The 23,784-nt window shown below is 46.0% G+C and overlaps 1 protein-coding gene across 2 annotated transcripts in view; it reads right to left on the reverse strand.

Annotated features, from left to right (window-relative positions):
• CRYM (crystallin mu) overlaps positions 1-23,784 on the reverse strand; it is a 125,905-nt gene that overhangs the window by 89,384 nt on the left and 12,737 nt on the right. For both annotated transcript variants that reach the window (XM_085629115.1, XM_085629114.1), the window contains exons 2-3: positions 6,491-6,641; positions 2,925-2,987 (exon numbers count right to left, since the gene is read on the reverse strand). In XM_085629115.1, the coding sequence (XP_085485241.1) occupies positions 2,925-2,987; positions 6,491-6,641 (214 nt within the window). The remainder of the gene's footprint in view (positions 1-2,924; positions 2,988-6,490; positions 6,642-23,784) is intronic.

Consider the following 23,784-nt stretch of genomic DNA (forward strand, 5'->3'; position numbering starts at 1 on the left):
TCGGTTGGGTTTCCCCTTTCTTCTGCGTGGGGGGTGTAGCAGCTGTCCCGGAGTTAGGCCGCAACTCGCTACCTTGTCGGACTCGTGTTGTGCCCTGCCAACCGGCGGGGGCTGGGCTGCGAGCGCCGTCTCCGTTTGCTACCCCCTCTTGGTAGGCCGACTCACCCAGCCGTGAGGCATCCCAAGGTGAGTGGTCCTGTCCCGGCACACCGCCCTCCGGTGTGCCTCCGTACCGACTGTTCTCCCCGTCGTTCTCCGCCAGCGTCCTGCCTGTTCCTCAGCCCTGCGACGTAGCTGTTCCTCAGGTATGGGTGGGTGGGTCAAAAAAGGTCCTTAGCCAGTGCTGCTTCCCCGCTCCCAAGGATAGTAACCAAACTGGGGGAGCCATGCTTATATCCCCCCCCCCAGCGTAGCTCGTCCCTGCCTGTGTTCGCCCCTCATTGGGCCATTCGTATGGCGCTAGGGCCCCCATTGGCCGGGGGGTTGGCGCCACGCCGGCGGCTGCGGTTGGGGGGCGGGTAGCTTCCAGCACTGTGGGTGCTTCTTGGCGCCAAAAACCGTTTTTTGCTGCAGGGGGGGGGGGTTCGGCGTTGGTTATGGCGCCGGCCTCTCATGCCCCCGTTGGGGGCTGCCTCTGCAAAGTCAGTTGCTGGGGCAAGTCTCTTCCACAATTGAAAGGCCACAAAGGTTGTATTGGGTGTGGTCTATCATTCTCCCTAGCATAACATACTTACATGTGGCACATGCATGGTGTACCCTTACAGACCTGGAACTGTGAATCATTAGTAATACGAAACACCCTGCGTATAGAATTATAATACCTTCCTCAGCTTCATCCCAATTATTTTCAGGGAGAAAAATGCAAGTACATCCCCCCACCCTCCTTAAAATGTAAAAGTGGGGAGGCACAGGCAATGGCCAATGGGCCAAGGGAGCCGCAGGTTGAAAAAGTTTGGGAACCACTGATGTAAATGTATGAGTAACTGCCAAACCTTTCCAAGCATAATCATATTTCCGCTCAACCAAAACCTTAGAGCTAAATTTAGAAATGTATTCCCATACACTGACATACATTTATGGCCAAATGTACCTTCATTTAAAGCCTGACAGGAATTCATCAAAGGATTCCTGGCAGGCATAAATAAACCTGCTATCACAGATCACTCCACCAAGAGTGTGGAAAAATCCACATTAGTAAATTTCACACACGGGGTGGGAAGTGAGCATCAACATATGTAACACCCACATGTACGTTTGTACAGGGCTTTAAGTGGAATGAAAAAACTGGAGGGTCTCTCAAAGGGGCGTGTCCAATGTAATTATGGGCGTGGCTTAAAAACACTTAAACTAAAAAACCTGTGGTTAGCATGGTGTGCCGCCCAACTTGTATTTTGCTGTTTCTGTCATTGCATTTAGATATATGATACAAGTAACATCATACCTACAACAAGTCAGGACTATTGGCTTTGTCAATGCTTGTTAGTTGCATAAGATAAATAAGCAGCAACTATGGCTTGTATACAATATTGAAAAAACTTCCGCTTAGAGCCCTGGTGACACCAGGACAGTGTTGCTGCTCCCGAGTTTCCAAAAGAGAAGGGAAATCCAGAGAGAAAATGACTCCCTTTAAAGGATTTCCCTTCCCCTACAACGCTCACCTGGCTTGACATCATTCTGTAACTTCTCCACTAGTTTGAAGTGAGCAGTGTGAGCACGCGCACGCCACACATCCATGTGCCTGCTGTCCCTGCAGCCGGGGAAAAAAACGGACTGCAGTGACAGCAGGCACAAAAACAGAGCCCGAAAGAGACCCATTTCGAGTCCCACTTAAAAAAACTGCCGGTGCTCAGACCCGGAGAGAGTCAGCCCACTTAAAGCCCTGCATTTGTAGGCATTAACAAACTCCACTTCCACTCTGGGAATGGTCAGAAATGTACTCCGGCCAAGGGAAGGCAGATGGGTCATGTTTAAAGGCATGCGTAGTAAAGGCATATGCGTCGCAATGGCTTTGTGGTGACCGTATTGTAATGGCTGTTTCCCAGATCACGTAGGGAAAGGGATTTCACCACAAGGAAAAAAGTTTTCCTCGCAGAGAGAAGAAAAAAACTGCATTTGGACAACAGGTTCCAATAGCCCGTTTCCTAAATCTACACTATGTTGATTTCATTACACAGCAAATAGGATCTAGGAGAAAATGTCATATGCCAGTACCAGTGGAGTCCCAACTTCACATGGGCTCTTCTGGAAGTAATTGTAAATTGAACAATAAAATAGTAAACGCGTGATTATGCTGAGATGTAAATCTTTGCTCATACTGTTACATTTCTTCATGAGAATAGGGCTCTTAAGTGATTTGGCTCACAGTAGTTGCTTTTTCATTGCAAACTTGAATCATTGTCATATTTTGGTGGAACATACATGAATAAGACCTAAAATAACTTAACTAAAAGCATGTGTCCTTGTTCCTTACTCTGAAAAGCAGTTGGCAGACAGCCAGTTCTTGCTCAAGAAGTTCAGCCTGATGACATCATTTGCTCCATTGTGCTGTGCAGTTCCAGCTGAAAGGCTGCCAAGTTTGTCACAAAAGGCTTTTGGTGGCACATTGAAGCAGCCTAACAACCTTGGTAACTGCAGTACATTCGGTCCACACGTATACACCATACACGCCTCTGTAAGGCACAGGGATTATACACACAAAGCAGACATGGACAATTGAGTTGAATATTGTGTATTATTATTTATGTTTTATATAGCGCTGCAAATTAATGGTGGTAGCCTCTGGGGGCTATGGGATCAATTAACGAAGTATAAAGTGGACAGAAAGTCTAAAAACAAGATGGCGAGGTCTTAGAGGGGAGACCCTGGGGTCTGACAGGAGACCAAGGTGGGTGGTCTACTGTCTATAATGATCAGGGATGCCATACCTTGGTTGCCACTGCAGACACTGCAGCTGTCCTCTTATCTGTAATCACGTTACCATCGATAACCTGTCACAAGCAAAGCAGGAGACAATTACTGTAGTAGGCTCATGGGTTTCACACTTTAAAATACATTGCAAGATACATTTCAACCGTGGACAAGTAATTTAGCAAGAAATACTATTCACCACACCATCCAATCAGAAACTTTAGCTTGTCAGATCCTAATTTGCCCGGTACTTGACAATTTTGTATTTTTCTTGAGCACACGCTTGCATTGACCGACTGGTGCACAAAGTTGTTTTTGCACTTGTTGATTGGTAAAAATAAACATTTTACCCTGACCATTGGAGCAAATGTCACTGAAAAACTGCCTGCTACTTATGCTAACATTTCTGGACCCTTGGCAAAATCCTCTGGCTGCTGTCTGGTCATGACAAAGAACACACATTAGCTCATGCTTTATCCTAGCCTCCTATAATTTCCTTTTCCTCCTCTGTCTGTCCTGCACTGTCCTAGAATTCAGTTACAGCCCAAGCACACAAAATCTGCTAGGAGGTGAGACTTTGCATTCACAAAGTAGTGAGTTTCTGACACACTCATCAATTTCCCATAGTGACCTCCATTGTAGGTGCACTCCTCCTCTCACAAAGGTTTACCTCTTGGTCTGTGTTTGTTTGTTTGTGGATGCAACTGACTCTCTTGTATCCACCGTTCCTTCACTCGATACCGGTTACGCCCTTGGCCATTCCTTACAGATCTTGTGGTTTCAATGATTCGTCATGGTGGTGGGCTGTCTCGAATTGGTCTCTGCCTCCCGATGAAGCCTCTCTAGTGGTTTGTACAAGCGAAACACACCATTGTTAATTGCTGGTTACACCACTCTCCAGGGCCGGCTTTATGGCAGTGCGATTGGGGCGGACGCACTGGGCACTGATCTGTGGTGGGGGCGCTGTCTTTAGCAATAACTTATGTTTGGAGAGATGAGGGGCTCTTTTGCCCGGTGGTAGTGAGAGAATCCGGTGAGGCGGTCATGAGGTGTGGGCTGCCAAAAAATGATTGCTGCACTGGGCGCCTTTAATGCTAAAGCCGGCCCTGCCACTCTCTGTGAATCAATATTCAACTCTGGATCAGCCTCTATTGTTACATTTCGTGGGGCGCGCTGGTGATGGTTTATCTCTCCATTTACTGTCAACCCAAGGGGTCTTTTTTAGATTCCACTCAAATGCTCACTGTTTCTCACTCTCCCTTTCACCTCAAGGAGATTGCGAAAAGAGCCTTAGGTGCACCCGGTTTAACTTCCTCATGAAAATAACTCAAAAGGGTCTACTCCTCCACTTGCCAGAGCTGCCACACTTCACCAGCCACAGAGGGACTTTAAAAGCAGGCCAAGGTCCCTGGTTGTTCTATGCTGGTTCCTTATTCCACCTCCAGACTCCTCCCTTGTTTACACACCCATGAAGTCCAGATCAACAGCCTCTGCTCTCCTGGTCGGGTTTCCCCAACTATGGCCATGTGTCAATTGATAATTGATTTTTCCAAGGTACATTATGGGAGGAAAATAAGACTAACCTAAAATAAAGAAACAAAGCCAACAACCCATTTGCTTCCACCAAATAAAAACACGTTATGGCAAATTAGTCCTAAATTTTACAGTTAAGACAATACAATTTTTAAGACAATACAATATTTCACGTTTAAGGTTTGGAAAACAAAACCTTGGCAAAAGCAGGTGGGCTTTGGCAGGCCATAGAAAAAAAGGAGAATCTGAACACAACACAAGATTGAATTCACTCATATGTTCCAGGTTATTGTCCGATATCCACTTCCCACCTTTGTGCTGAGACAAATATAGGTGTATGGTTTAATGATCCGGCAGGCATTTATTCTCAATGACGAGACTGGAGATACCCCCGGATCTAATTTGGAAGGTCAGCTGTGACATCATGTGAAAGGTCACCAGCAGTGCACTGGGCGAGTAAGGCTTTCATTACTAAACATAATTGCTGAATATGAGTGATCTTTAGAATTTGAATAAGAACAATATCACCCATTCAACTGAAGAAATGATTTTTGTTTTATAGTAATTTCCCATTATACTTTATGAACAGTTTTTTGGGGGAGTTTTTTAGTGATGTACATTATCCCCTAGACAAAGCAATGAACCATTGTACACATGTTTCAGCTACGTACAGCGAGGGTTGAGCCTTCCCCATGCACTTTATAGTGCTAGTCTTCTTACACTGCTGCCCTGTGCCCAGCCTACGGTGCGTACATACGCGCTGGGGGTACGGTGCGAACATACGTGCTGGGGGTACGGAACGTACATACGCGCTGGGGTACGGTGCGTACATACGCTCTGGGGGTACGGTGCGTACATACACGCTGGGGGTACGCTGCGTACATACGCGCTGGGGGTACGCACCGTACATACGTGCTGGGGGTACGGTGCGTACATACGCGCTGGGGGTACGCACCGTACATATGCGCTGGGGGTACGGTGCGTACATACACAATGCACGGGGGTGTATGCCTGTACGACTCGTACCCCTGGGGACTCAGCTTTTATGGCTATTATTGGCTCCCGTAAAAAAAGAGCCGTACGGAGTGACGTAGGGACGAATCGTACTTGCTGGGCCGTAAAACGCTGCTTAAATACGTACGGACGTCGCGTACAGGCTGTTCCGGATCAGATTTGTCGGTTTTTTTTTGTACGATTCGTACGGAAATAGGCTTTCTGCACAAATCGTACTTCCTAGGTTGTACGAAAAGTTTACCCGGTACGAGTCGTACGGAGAAAACGTTCCGTACGACGATTCGTACGGCCTTTTTCCAGGATTGGAATCGGCCCCACAGTGTGGAGATTACAATGTTGCTAAGCCATGATGAAACCAGACATTACTAACATCTTTTGTCATTCATATGATGACTGGGAGTAGATGTTAAAGGGGGAGGGCCACTGAATGATACTTTTACACTTTAGTGAAATCCTGGCCGACCAGAAAAGTATGTTGGCAATCATGTATTTGACTGCAATTTTAAAACGGATAACTGCATTGTTTAAATATGTATATAAATATCTAACGATTATAAATGTTATAGAATAATTGGGGAAAATTTTTTTACTGGGAGAGGGGCCCAATGATTAAAAAAACAACATTTTACACCGGAGGGGGCGCGGCATAAAAATGATTAGAGAGGAAGACCACTCTCCTACGGGAACTGGTCCCTGTTGTATGGTTAGGTGCTTTCGCAAGTGAGTGTTTCAAAAGATTCGAACCGCAGTTATATTTGCTTCAGTCTGCTGTAAAATCTACCCCAGTATTAAGGCGCATGCAGAGTTAGAACAGTAAATACACACTCCATTACAGTCAATGGCAAGTTCCCTTGTGAGAGAGAGAGAGAGGGGGAGACAGAGATAGAGATAGAGGGAGAGGGAGAGGGAGAGAGAGAGGGAGAGAGGGAGAGAGGGAGAGAGAGAGAGAGAGAGATGGGCACATCTTTGTCAACGAGTAACTCATTCCCTATTTCAGATCTACATTAAACACAGACAGGCCGCTGGCAATACTCACAGCTTTTAAAATGCCATTGCTTGGATCAAACAGGAGTACAGTGGACTGGTGTGACGGAAGGGCTGACTGTGCTCCTCTCTCGTAGAAAGTCACCACTTTTGTTGTGAGCGCGTCATCCGCTGCACTGTAAGCTGGCATTACCCCTAAAAACCTGAGCAGACACATGCATGTTTGTATTTTCAGATTGTTTCAGTCCCTTATGTTGTTGTCTTTCAAAAAGGAACATGAGACACACAAATACATACTGCAGTCCAATGCATGGGTCAAAATGGATTGCACAGCAGCAATAGTATCCTAAGGTAAAATAATGTCAAACAACTCATTCGCACAGAGGTGCCAACCCATAGCCCAGGTAATCACCACTGTGATTGATCTCACGTGTTTTGGCAAATAAATAAAATTGAATTAGAAACCTAATGCTACATACTTTTATTGGTGGAAAAGTGACCCCTTCTGTGAAAGGGAACCTTGTACAGCTAGTGAAACACACCAGTGAAGAGATGTCCACACTGTTAGCTCTAGCACTCAACTCCTCCTTGAAGGGAAGGCATTTGCTAGCCATCCTAAACGAAGTTTAAATCAGTTACCCTTTTCTGAATAGTATTCTGTGTTGCACTGCATAGTGCGTCAGTAAGCGTGCAATGTGTGTATCTGTGGTCACCCTGCCTCTGCCTCTACCTGTGATGTAGCGAGAGTTCCAACATGCACAATGCAAAAAAAGGCCACATGATCCAGTCCCTGAAGCTGTCCCTGTTGCTGTCCCTGTTACATCGAGTCCCCAAAAGTTACCAATACTAGGGTGCTAAATGGGATCACAGGTGCTATCCTCTGAAATGAGTAAATGCCCGAAGAATATGTAATGCTGGGTACGATTTACCCAGTAATTGCTCATTCTATACCCAGAAAATGCAGATGTTTCAATAGCCGGAATTCCGGGGTGAAATGTACCTGGTCTGTGAATTCACATTGAACCGTCATTTCCAATGGGGTCAGTAACAGGGAATTTCTGGGGCCTGGTATTTGGCCCTTGGGTGTTCTTTGTGTAGGAGGTTGTAATGTTGTCAGTGGCGCAAGAACCTGATAGTCTCCACGGCACCTGGTTGGACTTACATCACTTATAATCAACATGCTATATAATAAACATATTAAGGTATCCCTGCTGAAAGAGCTACTGAAACACGCACCTTGTGCACCGTGGTCACTGTAGAGCGCATATTCTTCCCATATTAGGGTAGCAATGACAAAAAAACACAGTCAAAGCCAAAAGCTCTGTCTTTTGTGTGCTAGCTAATTTATATAAACAGCATTTGTGCTGCTTGATTCTGTTGGAAGTGTAAAGTCAGACCAGTTGACTTTGACAGTTCTTGTTTATCAGTACATGTGGAGCTCTCCAGTAAGGAAAAAGGCCAATGTTGACTAAAACATTTAAAAAGCCTGCTGCTGCTGTGAAAAAACACAAAAAGGTATGTTTCGGTGTACTGATGAGATGTAAAATAGGCCCTCATACACAGCAATGGAAGCACTCAATTCGAGGCAGAATGATACAGTAAACAGCCAATTGCAAGAGGTGAGAGAACAATACTCCTCTGTGCAGGCTCAAAGCCCACTCTACGTTTATTTTAAAGAACTGGTAACAATAGCCGTGACAGCCAGCTGTACAGTTAAGGTACACCTAAAAATAGGGTCTTTGAAACATGGAGAGAAACAAGAATGTCACACATCAAATCAGTTCCATAAACCATATCGCTGCCCTGCCAAAAGAAGCTGCAGTATCAGGACCCAGAAAATGAGCTGAAGTCCAGTGGACACATCCCAGGCTTTAAATAGAAGGTATCAGTGCTGCAATGAAGGTGAGAAGACCCTGAAGGAGAGAAGGGCAAAGACTAGGCTGTCTGTAGTAAATGTTGCATCTCCTTCCTCAAAATCTGCCTTAACATTTTTGTCATTAGTAAATGACTGGTAATACCGAGAGCAGATTTTAGGTTAACTTTGTACAATGTTCTACAGCTCTTTGAGGCTAGGTTCGTGCAGCAGAATATCCTAGATTAAAAATGTTTATAAAATAAATATAAGCTGAAAAGAAAGGGCCCAGGCATGGCAATCTTCCAAGTTCAGACTGGTACTAGAGGATTGGGATAGAATGTGGTTACTATTAAGGGATAGGAGCATGTTTCAGGTGGAAATTCATTTTTCCAGGTTGCTTTCCAAGGCCAAGTCCAACCAGTACTCAAAAGCTTGAGCCTCTGAAGCTCAGCTCGTTTGAGGCTAACCTATATACATTCCTGCCATATGTGTCTATGGTGAACATCATGCTTGGGTTTGACACTTGATGAAGGTCATGTGACTCAAAATACCACTTCAGGCCACTCTGGAAAATCAACAAGCCAGAGGGGGGTGTATTTTCATCCCACCTTGACTGGTTAAGAATAAGAACTGACAAAGTTAATTTCGGGCTTGGTTCATCACGACCAGACGGGCTTCCTCCCAGAACGGACAACCAGACAGAACTTACGGAGGACCCACAATTGGCTCATGGAGGTGCAGGACCGTAACGATCCCCACATGTTCCTCTCCCTAGACGCCGAAAAGGCGTTTGACGCTGTACATTGACCCTTTTTAGAGGCCGCTTTCGTCAAGTTTGGTGTTGGTCCCAAGTTCCGACAGTGGGTCGGACTCCTCTATGCGGACCCCCGAGCACGGGTTAAAGTGAATGGACTGTTGTCAGATGATTTCCCCATCCGACGGGGAACCCGGCAGGGATGCCCGTTGTCCCCCCTACTTTTTGCCCTTACAATTTTCGATTGAACGGCGAGATAAGGGGGTTTCAGATTACACCGACTGACACGGGGGAAGAAAAATCTCATTATATGCGGACGATATCTTATTATACGTTACCCGACCGGAAGACACGGTCCCTGCCCTGTTTGAGCTCTTGGACAAATACGGGTCCTTCTTGGGCTACGCCATAAACTGGTATAAATCGGTCATATATAGCCCAAGAGCCAGGGAGGCATGGCCTCCCCTTCCCAGGGCCCTACAGATAGCACAGACGGGGTTCACGTATCAGGGGATCTATTTAACCACAGATAAAAACCTTTTGTATCAAAAAAATATCCAGCAGGTCATAACGAATTTTGCGGCTGATGTGCTGCAGTGGAAGGCATTACCCCTTACTATCCTTGGCCGTGCTGCAATGTTCAAAATGATCACCCTGCCCCGCTTCTTATATGCCCTCCAAAATGAGTACTTCCCCCTCCCTATGCAAACGTTCCGGGTGATTGATGCGGAAGTATGCTCCCTGCTGTGACTTGGGAAGCAACCAAGGATTGCCCTAAGTATGCTGCAGCGGAACTAGTATAATGGTGGGATATCCTTGCCAGATATCGAAGCCTACTACTGGGTGGAACATCTGACGCCGGTGAATGAATGGATCCATGTTCCGGCTGATCATCCCTCCTATAGGCTAGAGAGGAACACCATGGCGCATCGTTCATGCTTATACTTTCTATATGGAGGGCGCAGTAGGGGACGCCTACTCCCGGCCACACGAATAACACTTGAGGTCTGGGACAGGGCGGCGAAGGTAATGGGCTGGGCGCGCAAACCAACTAAACAAACACCGATCTGGCATTGCACCTGGTTGAGGGAACTCCACAAACTAAGGGGCTTTGGGGGTTGGGATGCCATTGGCATTTCCAATTTAGGCAACGTGATGGCGAAGGGGGGACTCAAAACTTTTAGGACACTTGCATGGAGTTTGGGCTGCACACTACTCAAATTTTTAAGTATGCACAACTGACACATGCCTGGACAGCCAAAAACTTACTTTCCACTTCTCTGCCAAAATATGCTCTGCTGGAAGGACGACTATTGCAGGAGCAGATACCCAACAAGGTAGTCTCCCTAACATACAGGACTCTGAATAATAATATGCCCGACAGACTGGGGAAACTATGGGAGGCCTGGGAGCAGAATCTGGGCACGCTAGAAACAGTGGACTGGGAGGCGGCCCTGATGCACTACAGGGAAGTAGCGATTAAATCCCGCCTCCGACTCATCCAATACAAAATACTGCACAGGGTGTATTTTGACAGGGTACGCCTACACCGAATGGGCAGAGCAAGCGAACCGCACTGCCTGCGCTGCAGACAGCCACGTGGGGACTTCTATCTTACTATTTGGGAGTGTCCCATCATACACACATACTGGATACACGTACTGGTAGAACTGAGCAAAGTGATGGACGAGACATTACCTTTAGATCCTAAATTTGTACTGCTGGGCATACCCGGAGATGTTGACTTGGGACGTCCGCAGCTTATTTTTGCTTTAGTGGCATTGGTGGTAGCGAAGCGAGATGTGGCCCGCACATGGGGGGCGTCGCTACCTCCCCAATTAGGGGAATGGACGAGGGGGATGGATATGTATATGGCGGTGGAGAGGGTTACATACAAAGCGAGAGGGTGCCTGAGGAAGTTCCGTAAAGTGTGAGGGAAATGGAGAAAATATCATGGATTAGATGGAGGGTTGGGAGCTGATTAGCATGATACGATTTTTGGACCTAATTGGGCCCTGGATGAGGGGATCACCGGGTCTATGTCTTCGAATCCTGGGGCAGACAACGATGAGGGGGAGGATACTGTTAGATCAGAGCTTGGCGAGGAGACCGTCTGTCTCCCAGATCCAAAGAATGAGGGGGATGAGGTGTCTTTTGATGTGGACTATATGTGGGGGCTTTGACCCGGTTGTGATTACATGTGATAAGCTAGAAGTTTTGTCTTGGTTAAAAATGCAAATAAAAAAATAAAAAAAGAATTGACAAAGGTAATAGGTCAACCTCTCATGATTTGTGAGATATTGTTTTGAGAATGTAGAAATACTGTTTGCAGAATTTTGCAATGTTAGAAGTTAATGCACCGCCTATGGAGATCAATATGTAACTTAAATGTTACACTTTTCAATCCCACTATGATACTTCAGGACTGAATGTCCCTGCTGCAGAAATTGCATGTAACTTGCAGATTACACCCTACAGAGACAGCCCAACAGGTCAATGTATTTGTTATGGTTCCAATTCTTGTAAAATTCCCTAGAGGTTTGATAATCCTGCAGCAAGACATCAGTGTTCTATATGTAGTAAAGTGAAGGTGGCTAATATGCTGCCATTTTAATTTAAAAACGTGTTTTTATCATAACTCAATTTACGGACCTCAAAAGTATGGGAGGATGAGTTGGTCTCCTAGATTCAAACTTGTGACCTTAAACTCACCAAATTTCTCCATGGGGAATGGTTAGCTCATTGAGCCACTCTTTTGCACTGTGATTTCTACCACTTTAGTGCCACTTCTCAACCAGGATTCTAATTCACGACCTCTAGATCACACCAGATATGAGTGGTGTGTACACAAGTTCAGAGCTAAATTGTGATCACTGTGCCAAAAGGAATTATGAGTTTTGTTATAATTTTCACGGCTTCACAGTTCTCCCCTGATAGATTCCAACAGGTCTATCCTGATAAAATTTCCATTTGCAGTTCGTCCCGGTTCTAACTTGCACCTTTTCGTTTTTTCAATTCAATTCAAATTTGATTGCAGATTAATTAAAAGCATTGCAAAATAAAAATACAGAATAAAATTAGATACTGGTCGTTAAAAATAACTGGTAGGTGGGCGCAAAACTGCAGCTGCCTAGCGGCTTTTCTATCTATAGATTCAAAAGTATTTAATTCAACTGTTAATATATAATACGGATTGGGTTCGCACCCAATTGATGAACAAAATTGCAGTGCATCTCAATTGTTAACCACAGTATGCTCACTTTTTCATTCAGAAGAACTACATTTTACTTTTATTGTCGTACAAGGTAAGCTTATGAAAGGAAGGGCCATAAGCATATTCAACACACCATCTGGGCTTAGCTTGTGTGCACTGTAAGTGGTTTGTTTTGTAATTTACAACACTTCCTATCTTAGAATTTCTTCAATCTTCCTCTGCCCTGCTAATCAGTATCCTGTACACATAAAGGCATTGCCTGTTTTATGGTATGGATATTAGATTTACGAAATTATGGTCTTAATAAGATCTTTCTATCCCAATGGAGTTCAGGGCATAACCAAATTAAGCGTGCTCTAGATGCCTCTTTTACTTTACAATGACGACACATCATTCTTATTTTCGTTACCCAGGACGCACCCCCCCCCCCCAACCCCCCCCCCCCTCCCGCCATGTCATCTACTGAAGATAACGGGAAAAATCGAAATTGCATAAGTCATGAAGGTAGCCTTTGCTTAGCATGATATGTCAGATATAGATATACACTGCACTACCTCAAATGTAAGCACCTTATTTTCTCCTACTTTTGCCTTGCAAATATTTTGACATCTGAGTAACCCCTTCACAATCATTTCCACAGAATTTCAGTTGCAAATGGAATACATAAACATTGTTCTGTATGCTCTGCAAACAGGCCAACCCTCTGACAGGCACTTAGTTTGGTTTCAGCCTTAGCTCTGGCGTGCTCAATCAAAGCCCCTCATAAACTCCTGGCATGGCTCAATAGTATGCACAGAAAAAATACAGATAAACAATAACATTATAAAATAGCTATCTCCTGGGGAATGCAAGATTAAGTAAAGCATGTGAAATAAGACAGGAACTAAATCACTGAATGCACTGCCTTAACGTTTTTAACATTCGTTGTTCATAAATCAATCCATGTTTTTGGCATCAAGGTTAACTTAGGGGCATGCAGACAGGGCCACTTTTAATGTCACACTCTGGTACACTGACTGCTTAAATGACAGAATCACAAGCACATTGGGACCCTGGCACAGAATTTGGGGCTCTGGCACTGACATGGAAATAAATCGCAAGTACAGTGATAGAGGGGCACAGATGATGGCACCAGGGCTGTGACCTGAGCACACTGTCACGAGGGCACTTGCAATAGGGTTGCAGGAGCAATAGGGAGAAAAGGACTGGCATGGGATAATTACACGAGGACGCTGGGCAGGAGGACACAGTAATGTGGAAAAGTCCTATAGGTGTGGAAATGGTCCTCCACAGAGCACAAGTATACATGAGCTCAGAGCACCTACACCTACACCTTGTGCAGGGTGCAGCTTTCTGCTCTGTTATGCCACATTTTGTTCCCAAGCCTTGCAGCCATTCCTGCAAGAAGGGGATTGGGTTTGTTTGTCAGCTCCTACCAGGGATTCCCTGGTCTGCCCAACAGTGGGTACACTGGAGTCTTTTCTGTAAATAAGAGGCCATGGTTTCTTTCAGCCTGGAATTCTGAGATGTGCTGAAATGTAAGGGTGAGGTTCAGGCCAGATCTACCATTGGCATGGTGCAACACTCATGGTGTAAGTCATGACACTAAGCTTATGCCTTGCGTCTTCCAAGTTTTCAGCTTGAGCATGGTACAAATGTTGGTGACCTGGTAGCAAATCCTGACTAAAAATGTTGCAAAATACATAACCAGTATAATAAACAATCATTATTGTTTATTAGATTTATTATGCTCTCCAATACTAAAGTAATTTTAAGATTGCACTAAGCCATTTCACCTCACTTAAGTCCACCCGCCGCCCTAGCGGTAACGGGACCGCCTGCCAGCCGTGCAGCGGTCCCGCCACCCCAATCAGGATGCGACCGCTATCGCAGCGGTCGCATCAGGCATTTTAACATTGTGGCGAATGCTGCTGGCTGCAGCACCCGCCGCAATGGTGAAATGCCATGTTGTGCATTGCCATGCACAACGGGGCAGGTACCGCGCAGTGCCTGCCACCTTGTGCATGGCACTGTAGGGGGGTAACATAGGTAACCCCAAGTGCAGCCCCCCACCACCCCACCCCCCCCAGGGGCCCGCAACAGGTCCCCAAAGTAAATCCCCACCAGCCTTTGAATGCCACACATCCTAATATGGATGGCAGTGCCTGCTAGTCACCGTCACCATATTGTGGCCCAAGTCTGCCCGGCCGGCAATTGGAACGATTGTCGACCGGTGGAAAAGCGACAGACGCACTTTGCGTCCGCCACGATACCACCCGCCAATATAATATGGCGGGGGTAAATCGTGTTGCGATGGCAGGCGATCATCCAAATCAACCCCTTAGTCTCCTCCTTTCAAACGTGGGTGAAGAGTTAGAGAGCCACAAGCTTCAAAATGTTTGCTCTATGGTGGCCAATATTCCCACTATTAATTCATGTGCCTCTTCATCCATGATTGCGATTTAGTGGTTTAGGATCACTCAAGAAGCTCTCTGGCTGTGACTCCCAAATTGTCTCCACTGGATCTTAGTAGGGCCAACATAGTACAAACATATTTGAAATGTTGTTCATGAACAAATAATGAAAGCCATTAGGTCATCTTATCCAACTTATTGAAACCATCATACATCAGAGAACTGTCCACTGTAAGCACATATTTTTCACTTTGCAGTTAACTCAGATATTTGGATCAACCTCACAAGGGAACAGGAAACCTGGCTGGCCTGCTCGTCTTTTGGATCCATTTTGCGGAGGAACAAATGCTGCAGCTCCAGTTCTAACGGGGCCAGCGATTTTCAGCCTGGGCCTGGGATGTCACAGTGGGGGGTAGGGTTTAGCGTGGCGAGCAGTCTAAGTACAATATACATAACACCAGAGATTAGCATTCAAACACTTACCATACAGGCACCAAATCAGACATGCTTACATCCACTCCCATGTATGACGAAAGGGTGGGATCTTTTGCCTGTGAATGACAGACGTCTGAAATCACACAGGGATGAAGTCTCCAATGCCCAAAACCGTGACTCTGATCGCGTTACAGGCCTAGAGAGTGCATACCACCACAGACCACAATGGCAATGAAGGGCTTTACAACAGAAAGCCCTGCGTCCTGCTTCACATTGTAGAAAGTTGATTTACTGGCTTACTTCTGTCTCCTGCTTCAGACGAGGCAGAGCAGGCAGCCTAAAACATACAGCCCAGACTTAAATACATCGATTTGTTCAGAGATACAATTGTATCTCTAAATAAATTGATCTATGTAATATATTTGTATGTAAATGTGTAGGAATTGCAGAGGGGCGCAGCCCCTGAGCCCTAATAGAGAAACCGTCCCGGGTCAAGTCTACATTCCGCGTTTCTTGCTGCACTTGCTCAATTCCTGACAGTATTTTTTCCACTCTGGCCCCACTCTGAACTTATACTGATTTGTAGTAGAACACTTTCTAGCAGCCTGTAGAATATCCAAATTTTCACATGAGAAACCCCCAAGGCAATATGGTAGATTCTTAAGAACCAAGAAGTGAATAAGAGCAAGGCTGAAGGTCTAGTGTCCATGTTTAATTGCAATCTCTATTGAACTGTGAGATTTGCTGTAAGAGTAAAGTACTTTCTCATAAATAAAAGATAAACACTAGTCTGGACCTTTTTTGTGTCTGTTGGGTGACTGATGAGTTCCGAGCTCTTGCCCCCCAGACTACCTCCATGAGAAGCTGTGAGTGTTTGCCCTCTTTACCCAGACAGTAAAGTGCCTAAAGGGTTGTTTTTGATCCAGTTTGCACAGCCACAGAAGGACGGATCTCTGGGCACCACCGAAAAGCAATCTCAGCCACCACGGTTGAGGATCAGTAGACCCTGTCTGCCCAGTGACTACCCTTGCCCCCTAACAGGGTCCGATAAGCCTAAACAGACACCCATTCCCAAATATTATAGAATCACTCCCACCTTCAGAATGGTTGAGTTTGACTTGGATTATACTTGTCGTTACCAGAATATCTAACAAGATCAGTAATTATGCAATTGGTAGGGACTTTCATTTCAGCAGAATGCCTACCAGGCTGACGAAGACAACAATTTGCAATATCTTTAAAAAACAGAAGAAGCACATAATCCCAATATACTATTGTGTTAGACTTAAGAGGATCAAGACTGAAGATTATGGAAGAGTTACACCCTCAGCTAGACACCCTGTGTTGGTGACAGTCTAGGGCTGCCATATTCTCACCTCCCAGAGAAATCCATGAGCGTCCTCAGCAGTAGAACTTTTGGAAACACGAGTCCCGATGAGCAGTGCACGCGAACCTCGAGAACTCATGTCAATCAAGAACCGTGAGAACACAGCGGCAGCTTAGGATATAAGCTGTGCCCAAACCAGAAAAACCTGTTTTACTTCAACAGTTCTTGCCCTGAGTTGCCCCCATTGAGACTCTTGAGTCTCTTCTGCTGAGCTTGTCTGAATTCTGGTGGCAACCTATGGTCCTGGTACTATCTGCACCTTTTAAACACCAACCCTATTCACATGCTGTACTTTGCACAACATCTGACCTCTGTAACCTCAGCAGAGATAACAAGAACACCAGAAGGTTAGTGCATACAAGCTGTTAATACATATCATGCAGTAAAGGAGGATACCTGTGTCTAAAAGCAATTCCTACTAAAACCTCAAGGGAGATGTGGCAAACTTTGACAATTCAGCCAATTCCTATAAACTTCATATCTGTGTGGACAATTAATCAAGAGGCCACACAGAGCGGAGTTGCAAGGGCATGGTAACCAGGCCACCCCATGGCCTGCTATAAAATTAATTCCTGACAAAGAGGTTAATAGAGCTACATGGGGAATTGGTTTCTGTATGAAGAGGAAGACAGATTTCAATGTGATGATCTTGTTTTCCTAGTGCTTCATCATCGAGTATGTGAGTCCTCTGCCTTTACGTGTTCTTGAGATCCGCCAGACACCCACTTGATAATTAACCCATAAAACACAGGTGGGTGAGTATTTTCTCTATCAAGTTCATTCTGTCAGATCTGTGTGCTTCTTTGTAGAACAACTGCATCAATTTTCTTCTAGTATCAAGAAGTAACAAAAAAGAAAGAGAGAAGTGCAAGCACAGAGGCACTAACAAGCCCAGATGCTCCAGACGACTTCCCCTAATTCCCTTGCTCACACAGCACACCACTGAGAATCCATGGACTATAGCAAGAGTGAACCAGGAGGCCAGGAGGAGAATTGACATCTCTTCTGCAAGGATCACGAAAGCAAGGATAGTGGGGTGTCTTTTGCCCTAGTCAGGAAGGTACAAAAATACAAACAGGGTGCATGCGAACTGGGATGCAAAAAAGACAACTTGAAGTGCTATTCTAGTGCAGCTCCCTTTCCTGTTTAGGGTCAGAGGTATGTGGTTCCATGTATAATAATCATTGGTACACCGAAGGCACAGAGATCTGATACTGCGTGGGACCTCAAGATCTCCAGAAGACGTCCACCTCTGACCCCTCCACTGAATAAAATGAATAGCATGATAGTGCCCATCAGATCCCATGGTATACCGATTCCAGCATCATCCCTGAAGAGGTCTTCAAACTTTGGGGAATGCCTCTCTGGTGCAGGAGGTCCGTAGAAGGTTTCCAAGTTGGGAGCGTGAATCCCGCTACAATTACATGTAAATGAAGATGGCCTGGAACTGCGGCCTTGTTCATCTTAAGAGTCTGGCCTACCTGTTTATGTTCTGAGCGGCGCCGAGATACCCCTTCTGGGGTGATTCGTTCACATTCAAAATTAAATTAACATAACATAACATTTGCCGCATTTCCAGGCTATCTTCATTTACACACAGCCCTTAAAAAGTGGATTAAGAAGAATGGGAGCTGTGATTCAAACTGCCATGATGGGAGGTCAAGAAGGTGGCTAAAAAGAAAAGAACTAAATAGTTTGAGTATTTTGTGTTTTCACTGTCAGCTAACTTGATATAAAATAATGCGCAAACAGCTTAATTGAAAAATAAAAGCAAGTTAAACTAAACAATGGTAAATGTACTCCTTTTGGTTATGAAACCTCGGTTGGCAGATACCATCACTGCAGATGTCTGTGCGCGTGAAATCTGAGCAACACATAACTGAACTGTGAGAAGTTGGCCTGGTATATGCTGACCACTAATTAAAGTGGGCACCTTTTACCCGTCCAAACAACCCTTATTGATGATTAGGTTAAAGACAACCTTTATTGAAAGCTATCCTAGTTGTAGCTATGGAGAGCAGGCTTCAGGCTAAGTCTCGAAGGAATGTAAAGCAGCTTGGTTTACCAGATGATAACCTTCTGAATGGCCAAATGAAAGGAGAACCACACAAGGAATATATAAAATATATGTATTTATTACTAAACACTCTCTACTAACCTCTTTATGAGATTAGAGAACAAAGCACACAATATAAAATCACTAGAATGACAGTAAATAGCACAATACACAGTGGTCTCCAGGGGGGAGACCAAACCATATACTAAGAAAGTGGTATAACAACCACGACTTGACTAGGCACAGTGCCTAGAGCACGTAGAATCACTGGGTCCCCAAGGAACCACCCAAGGTAGTGACACAGGGGACCCACGGAGGACGGGTGCAGTGCGAGAACACAGATGTGAGTTCGCGGTTGGAATTTTAAAGATTAAGGACACTTCGGAGAGGACTTTAAGCAAACCCAGCTAAACATAGAAGGTTCTAAGGTCAGCACCCTTGAGAGTACCGAGATACCCGTGTTACCTATCCCAGAGGAGCTGGGTGCATAGGGGTCAAGTGTTGTCGGAAACCTTCGTAGATTTCAATGGTGTGATGCGGAAAAGTGCTGCTGCCGTGGAGATGAAAAGTGTCCGGTGTGATCCAAGCCTGGATTAGAGCTGAGAAGATCCTGATGCAGAGGGGACAGAGTCTGGGTCACTTCACAGTGACCAGGGGCACAATAGACGAATGCACACAGATGTCGGGGTTTCAGGTGAGAAGAGGTGAAGCTTGACTCTGCAGCCACGGGGACCAGGAGACGTCGACGATTACCAAAGTTCGGAGGTGAGCTGTCACATAAAGGATGTCGAGTGCTGGGGTCAGTGTCCGGATTGAACACCATCAAGCCTTGGCAACTGCAACCCATACGGTCAGAGGAAAGATGCTTCGGTGAGGACCAGCAAGGTCCTGTGGACTCTCCAAGCTATGGAGAGTCAGGGCACGTATGGAGCAACCAGGAAAGCCCATGGAAAGTTAAAGTTACCTTCACAGGGACCCACAGGTCGACGGACCAGGGATCACGAAGGGACCTCGAGCTGAATCACAAAATACCAGCCCACGGAACACTCGTGGAGTGTAGACCAGAAATCTTCAGTGGAATTACTGCTCGGGGTCAGGACTACAAGTATCTCAAAGCACAGCCTCAGGGGTCGCCAAAAAGTATGTGCTGCTGCAAATATACGCAGTGCACAGGGGTTTGGGTTGCACGGTCCCCACGAGGGATATGGGCCTCAGAATTGCTGAGAACACAGATCCACCTCAGAGACCTCGGGAACCAACCTCCTGTGTTGCAGAAATCTTCGGAGTCCTCAGGAGCTCGGGAGATGCAAACTGGTCAGATGTGTTTCAGGTGCCTGGCTTGCAGGGGAGTAACTCATTTACTCCAAGGGAGATTCTTCAGTCATCCAGCGTCATGCAGATCGTACAAGTACTTGGTTTCTGTAGCAGAGTTTAGCCCAGGTAAAATCTAAAGTCCTGTAGTCAGGGGTTCCTACTTTATACCCAAGGAAGGGGTGGGACAAACTCTGGGGACACACCTATGGGAGGGTCAGCACAGAGGGGTGGCTACACCCATGATCTTTGTCCAGTTTCACGCCAGAGCAGGAGCAAATGGCTCCTGCAATTGATTTGAGCTGGACTATGCACAGGGACACCAAATGTGCCCCCAGTGCAGACATTAAAGCACTCTCAGAGTGCACCCACCCAGCCCCAATACACTTAAGCCTATCTGGGAGGTGGTCACACCTCCCTGTGACAGGAAACTTATTGTCAGGCCTTCCTCTGCTCGAGTTTCATCCAGCAGCAGGAGGGCAGACCCGTGTCTGTGGCTGGCAGCATCCATTTTGTGATGCCAGGGTCGAGAAAGCTGGTATCGGGTGTACCGGTATCTCGCATATGTCCCTTTAGGAGGGTGGAATCATAGTGGAGGTATGATTCCAAGGTGTTTGACACCAAACACGACATGTTTCCATGCAGCCGTTTTAAAGTTAGCATTTACTGCGAGGTTATAATGCACTTAAGTATATATGGTTGGCTGCATGACAAAACCCCGGAATATAGGTTCCGAAGGCTGCAGAGGGGCACTGCTCATGCAGGTGCACCCTCTCACATAAAACCCAGCACCCTGACTTCAGGATTGATAAAGCCTGCCATAGGGGTGACTGATAGGTTTATATGTGCAGTGATATGGAGTAAATATAGTGAATCTATATCTAAGTAAGGGGTGCATGCACCAGCTTACGCAGGCTGCTGTAGCAGACCTGTGGTATCATTTTGAATGGTCTCCCAGGGGTGGCATAATACATGCTGCAGCCCCTGAGAGGCCTCTAGGGTACCTATGCCCTGGGTACATAGTATAACACATACTAGGGACTTATAAGGGTACCACAGAATCCAATCTGGAGTGTACGTAAAGTACATGCAATCAATTTAGAGGAGAAAGCAGCTAGGCTGAGTTCCTGGATAGCAGGATCCAAAAACAGTGAAACATCAGCAACAAATGGGGGTAACTATAAGAAGCAGATCCTACTCTCCTACACAACCCCCCCCCCCCCCCCAAACGGAAGGACATTAAACTAACCATGACCAGTTGAGTCTTAATGTTCTTAGTGGAAATATCTGGAGAGTCCATCTGCATTTGCATGGTTACTCCCAGGTCTATGTTCCACTGTATAGCCCATCACCTGTAGGGAAATGGAACACCTCCAAAGTTTGGGGTTTTCACCCTTCATCTGTTTTAGCCACAAGAGGGGCTTATGGTCTGTCTGAACAATGAAGTGAGTGCCAAACAAGTATGGCCTCAGCTTCTTCAGAGCCCAAACAACAGCAAAGGCTTCCCTCTCAATGGCTGACCAAACGTTTCTCTCTGGGGCCAGCGTTCTGCTAATAAAAGCTACTGGCTGAGTCTGACCATCATCATTCAATTGTGATAACACAGCCCCTACCCCCAACTCAGATGCATCTGTTTGGACAATTAAGTGTTTGGAATAGTTATGACTTTGCAGAATGGGATCAATGCACATGGCCTGCTTCAGGTCATCAAATGCCTTTTGACAGCTAACTGTCCACTGAACTGTTTTGGCATTCTTTTGAAAGTTAATTCATTCAAAGGGGTCACTATGGATCCATAACCTTTGACAAACCTCCTATAGTACCCAGTCAGGCCCAAGAAAGATCTGACCTGAGTCTGGGTGGTTGAATCAACCCAGTCCATGATGGTCTGGATTTTTCTATGCAATGGTTGAACCTGGCCTCCACCCACAAGGTGGCCCAGGTATACAACTTGACTCTGCCCTATCGGGCACTTGGTAGCCTTGATAGTGAGGCCTGCTTTCTGCAGGACCTCCAAAACATTTCTCAGGTGGGCCAGGTGATCCTCCCAGGTGGAGCTAAAGACAGCAATATCATCAAGATAAGCTGCACTGTAGGCTTCCAGGCCTGTAAGGACTTTATTCATCAACCTTTTGAAAAGTGGCAGGTGCATTCTTCAAACCAAAGGGCATCACCACAAATTGGTAGTGCCCAGTAGGAGTAGAAAATGCTGTTTTTGGCTTTGCATCCTCAGCTAATCTGATTTGCCAGTAGCCAGCTGTTAGGTCAAATGTGCTCAGAAACGTGGCTGAGGCCAAAGTATCTATAAGTTCATCTGCCCTAGGGATTGGATGGGCATCAGTCCTAGTGACTGGATTGAGACCCCTGTAGTCAACACAAAACCTCATCTCACTTTTACCATTCTGGGTGTGAGGTTTCGGTACTAAGACTACTGGACTAGCCCAAGGGCTATCTGAGGGTTCAATAACTCCCAAATCCAACATCTTCTGGACTTCAGTCCTGATGCAGTCCCTTACATGGTCATGTTGCCTGTAAATCTTATTTTTAACAGTCAGACTGTCCCATGTGTCCACTTCATGAGTGCACCAGGTAGTCTAACTTGGAGTCAGTGAAGACATATGTCTAAACTGATTAAGAACGCTTCTGCAATCAGTTTGCTGCTGGACAGTGAGGATGCCTGCCAAGGCTATACCATCAACTGAACCATCATCAGGGTTCTGTGAGAGCAGGTCAGGGAGTGGATCACTCTCTTCCTCCTGTCCCTCATAAGTAGCCATGACCAAGCCCATGTCAGCCCTGTCAACATATGGTTTGAGCCTCTTGACATGGAGCACCCTATGGGGGCTCCTGGGAGTTCCAAGGTCCACCAGGTAGGTAACCTCTCCCTTTTGCTCAATTATTGTATGGGGGCCACTCCACTTGTCTTGGAGGGCTGCTGGGGCCACAGGCTCCAACACCCATACTTTCTGCCCTGGCTGGTAAACAGTCAGCACAGCCTTTTGGTCATGCCAGGCCTTTTGCAATTCCTGGCTAGCCTCAAGGTTTTTAGTTGCTTTCTTCATGTACTCAGCCATACTGGAGCGGAGACCAAGTACATAGTCCTCAATATCCTGTTTAGGGGGTTTGAGATGTAATTCCCATCCCTCCTTCACTAGACATAAAGGACCCCTAACTGGATGTCCAAACAGAAGTTCAAATGGACTGTAAATAACCCCCTTCTGAGGAACCTCTCTGTAGGCAAAGAGAAGGCAGGGCAAAAGTATGTCCCATCTGCACCTAAGCTTTTCTGGGAGACCTTTAATCATGCCCTTGAGGGTTTTGTTGAACCTTTCAACTAACCCATTGCATTGTGGGTGATAAGGGGTGGTAAATGTGTAATTTACTCCACACTCCTTCCACATAGCAGTCAAGTAACTAAACATGAAGTTTGCATCTCTGTCTGACACTACCTCCTTAGGAAAATCCACCCTGGAAAAGATTCCCAGGAGGACCCTTGCCACCACAGGAGCTGTGGTAGTTCTAAGGGGAATTGCCTCTGGATACCTAGTGGCATGGTCCACCACCACCAGTATAAATCTGTGCCCAGATTCAGTTTGAGGATCCATGGGAACAACTAAATCAATCCCAACCCTCTCAAAGGGAACCCCCACCACATGTAGTGGTATCAGGGGGGGCCTATGTAGGACCACCTGCCTTACCACTGGCTTGACAGGTGACACAGGAGCGACAAAACTCCTTGGTGTCTTCAGACATGTGAGGCCAATAAAAGTGAGGGACAATTCTGTCCCAAGTCTTGTTTTGGCCTAGGTGACCTGCTAATGGGATGTCATGTGCCAGTGTCAATAGGAAGCCCCTAAACTTCAGAGGTATAACCAACCTCCTGGGGGCACCAGGCTTGGGGTCTCTACTCTCTGAGTAAA

This window comes from Triturus cristatus, chromosome 10, assembly GCF_964204655.1.
Source record: "Triturus cristatus chromosome 10, aTriCri1.1, whole genome shotgun sequence".
In the NCBI taxonomy this organism is placed as follows: Eukaryota; Metazoa; Chordata; class Amphibia; order Caudata; family Salamandridae; genus Triturus; species Triturus cristatus.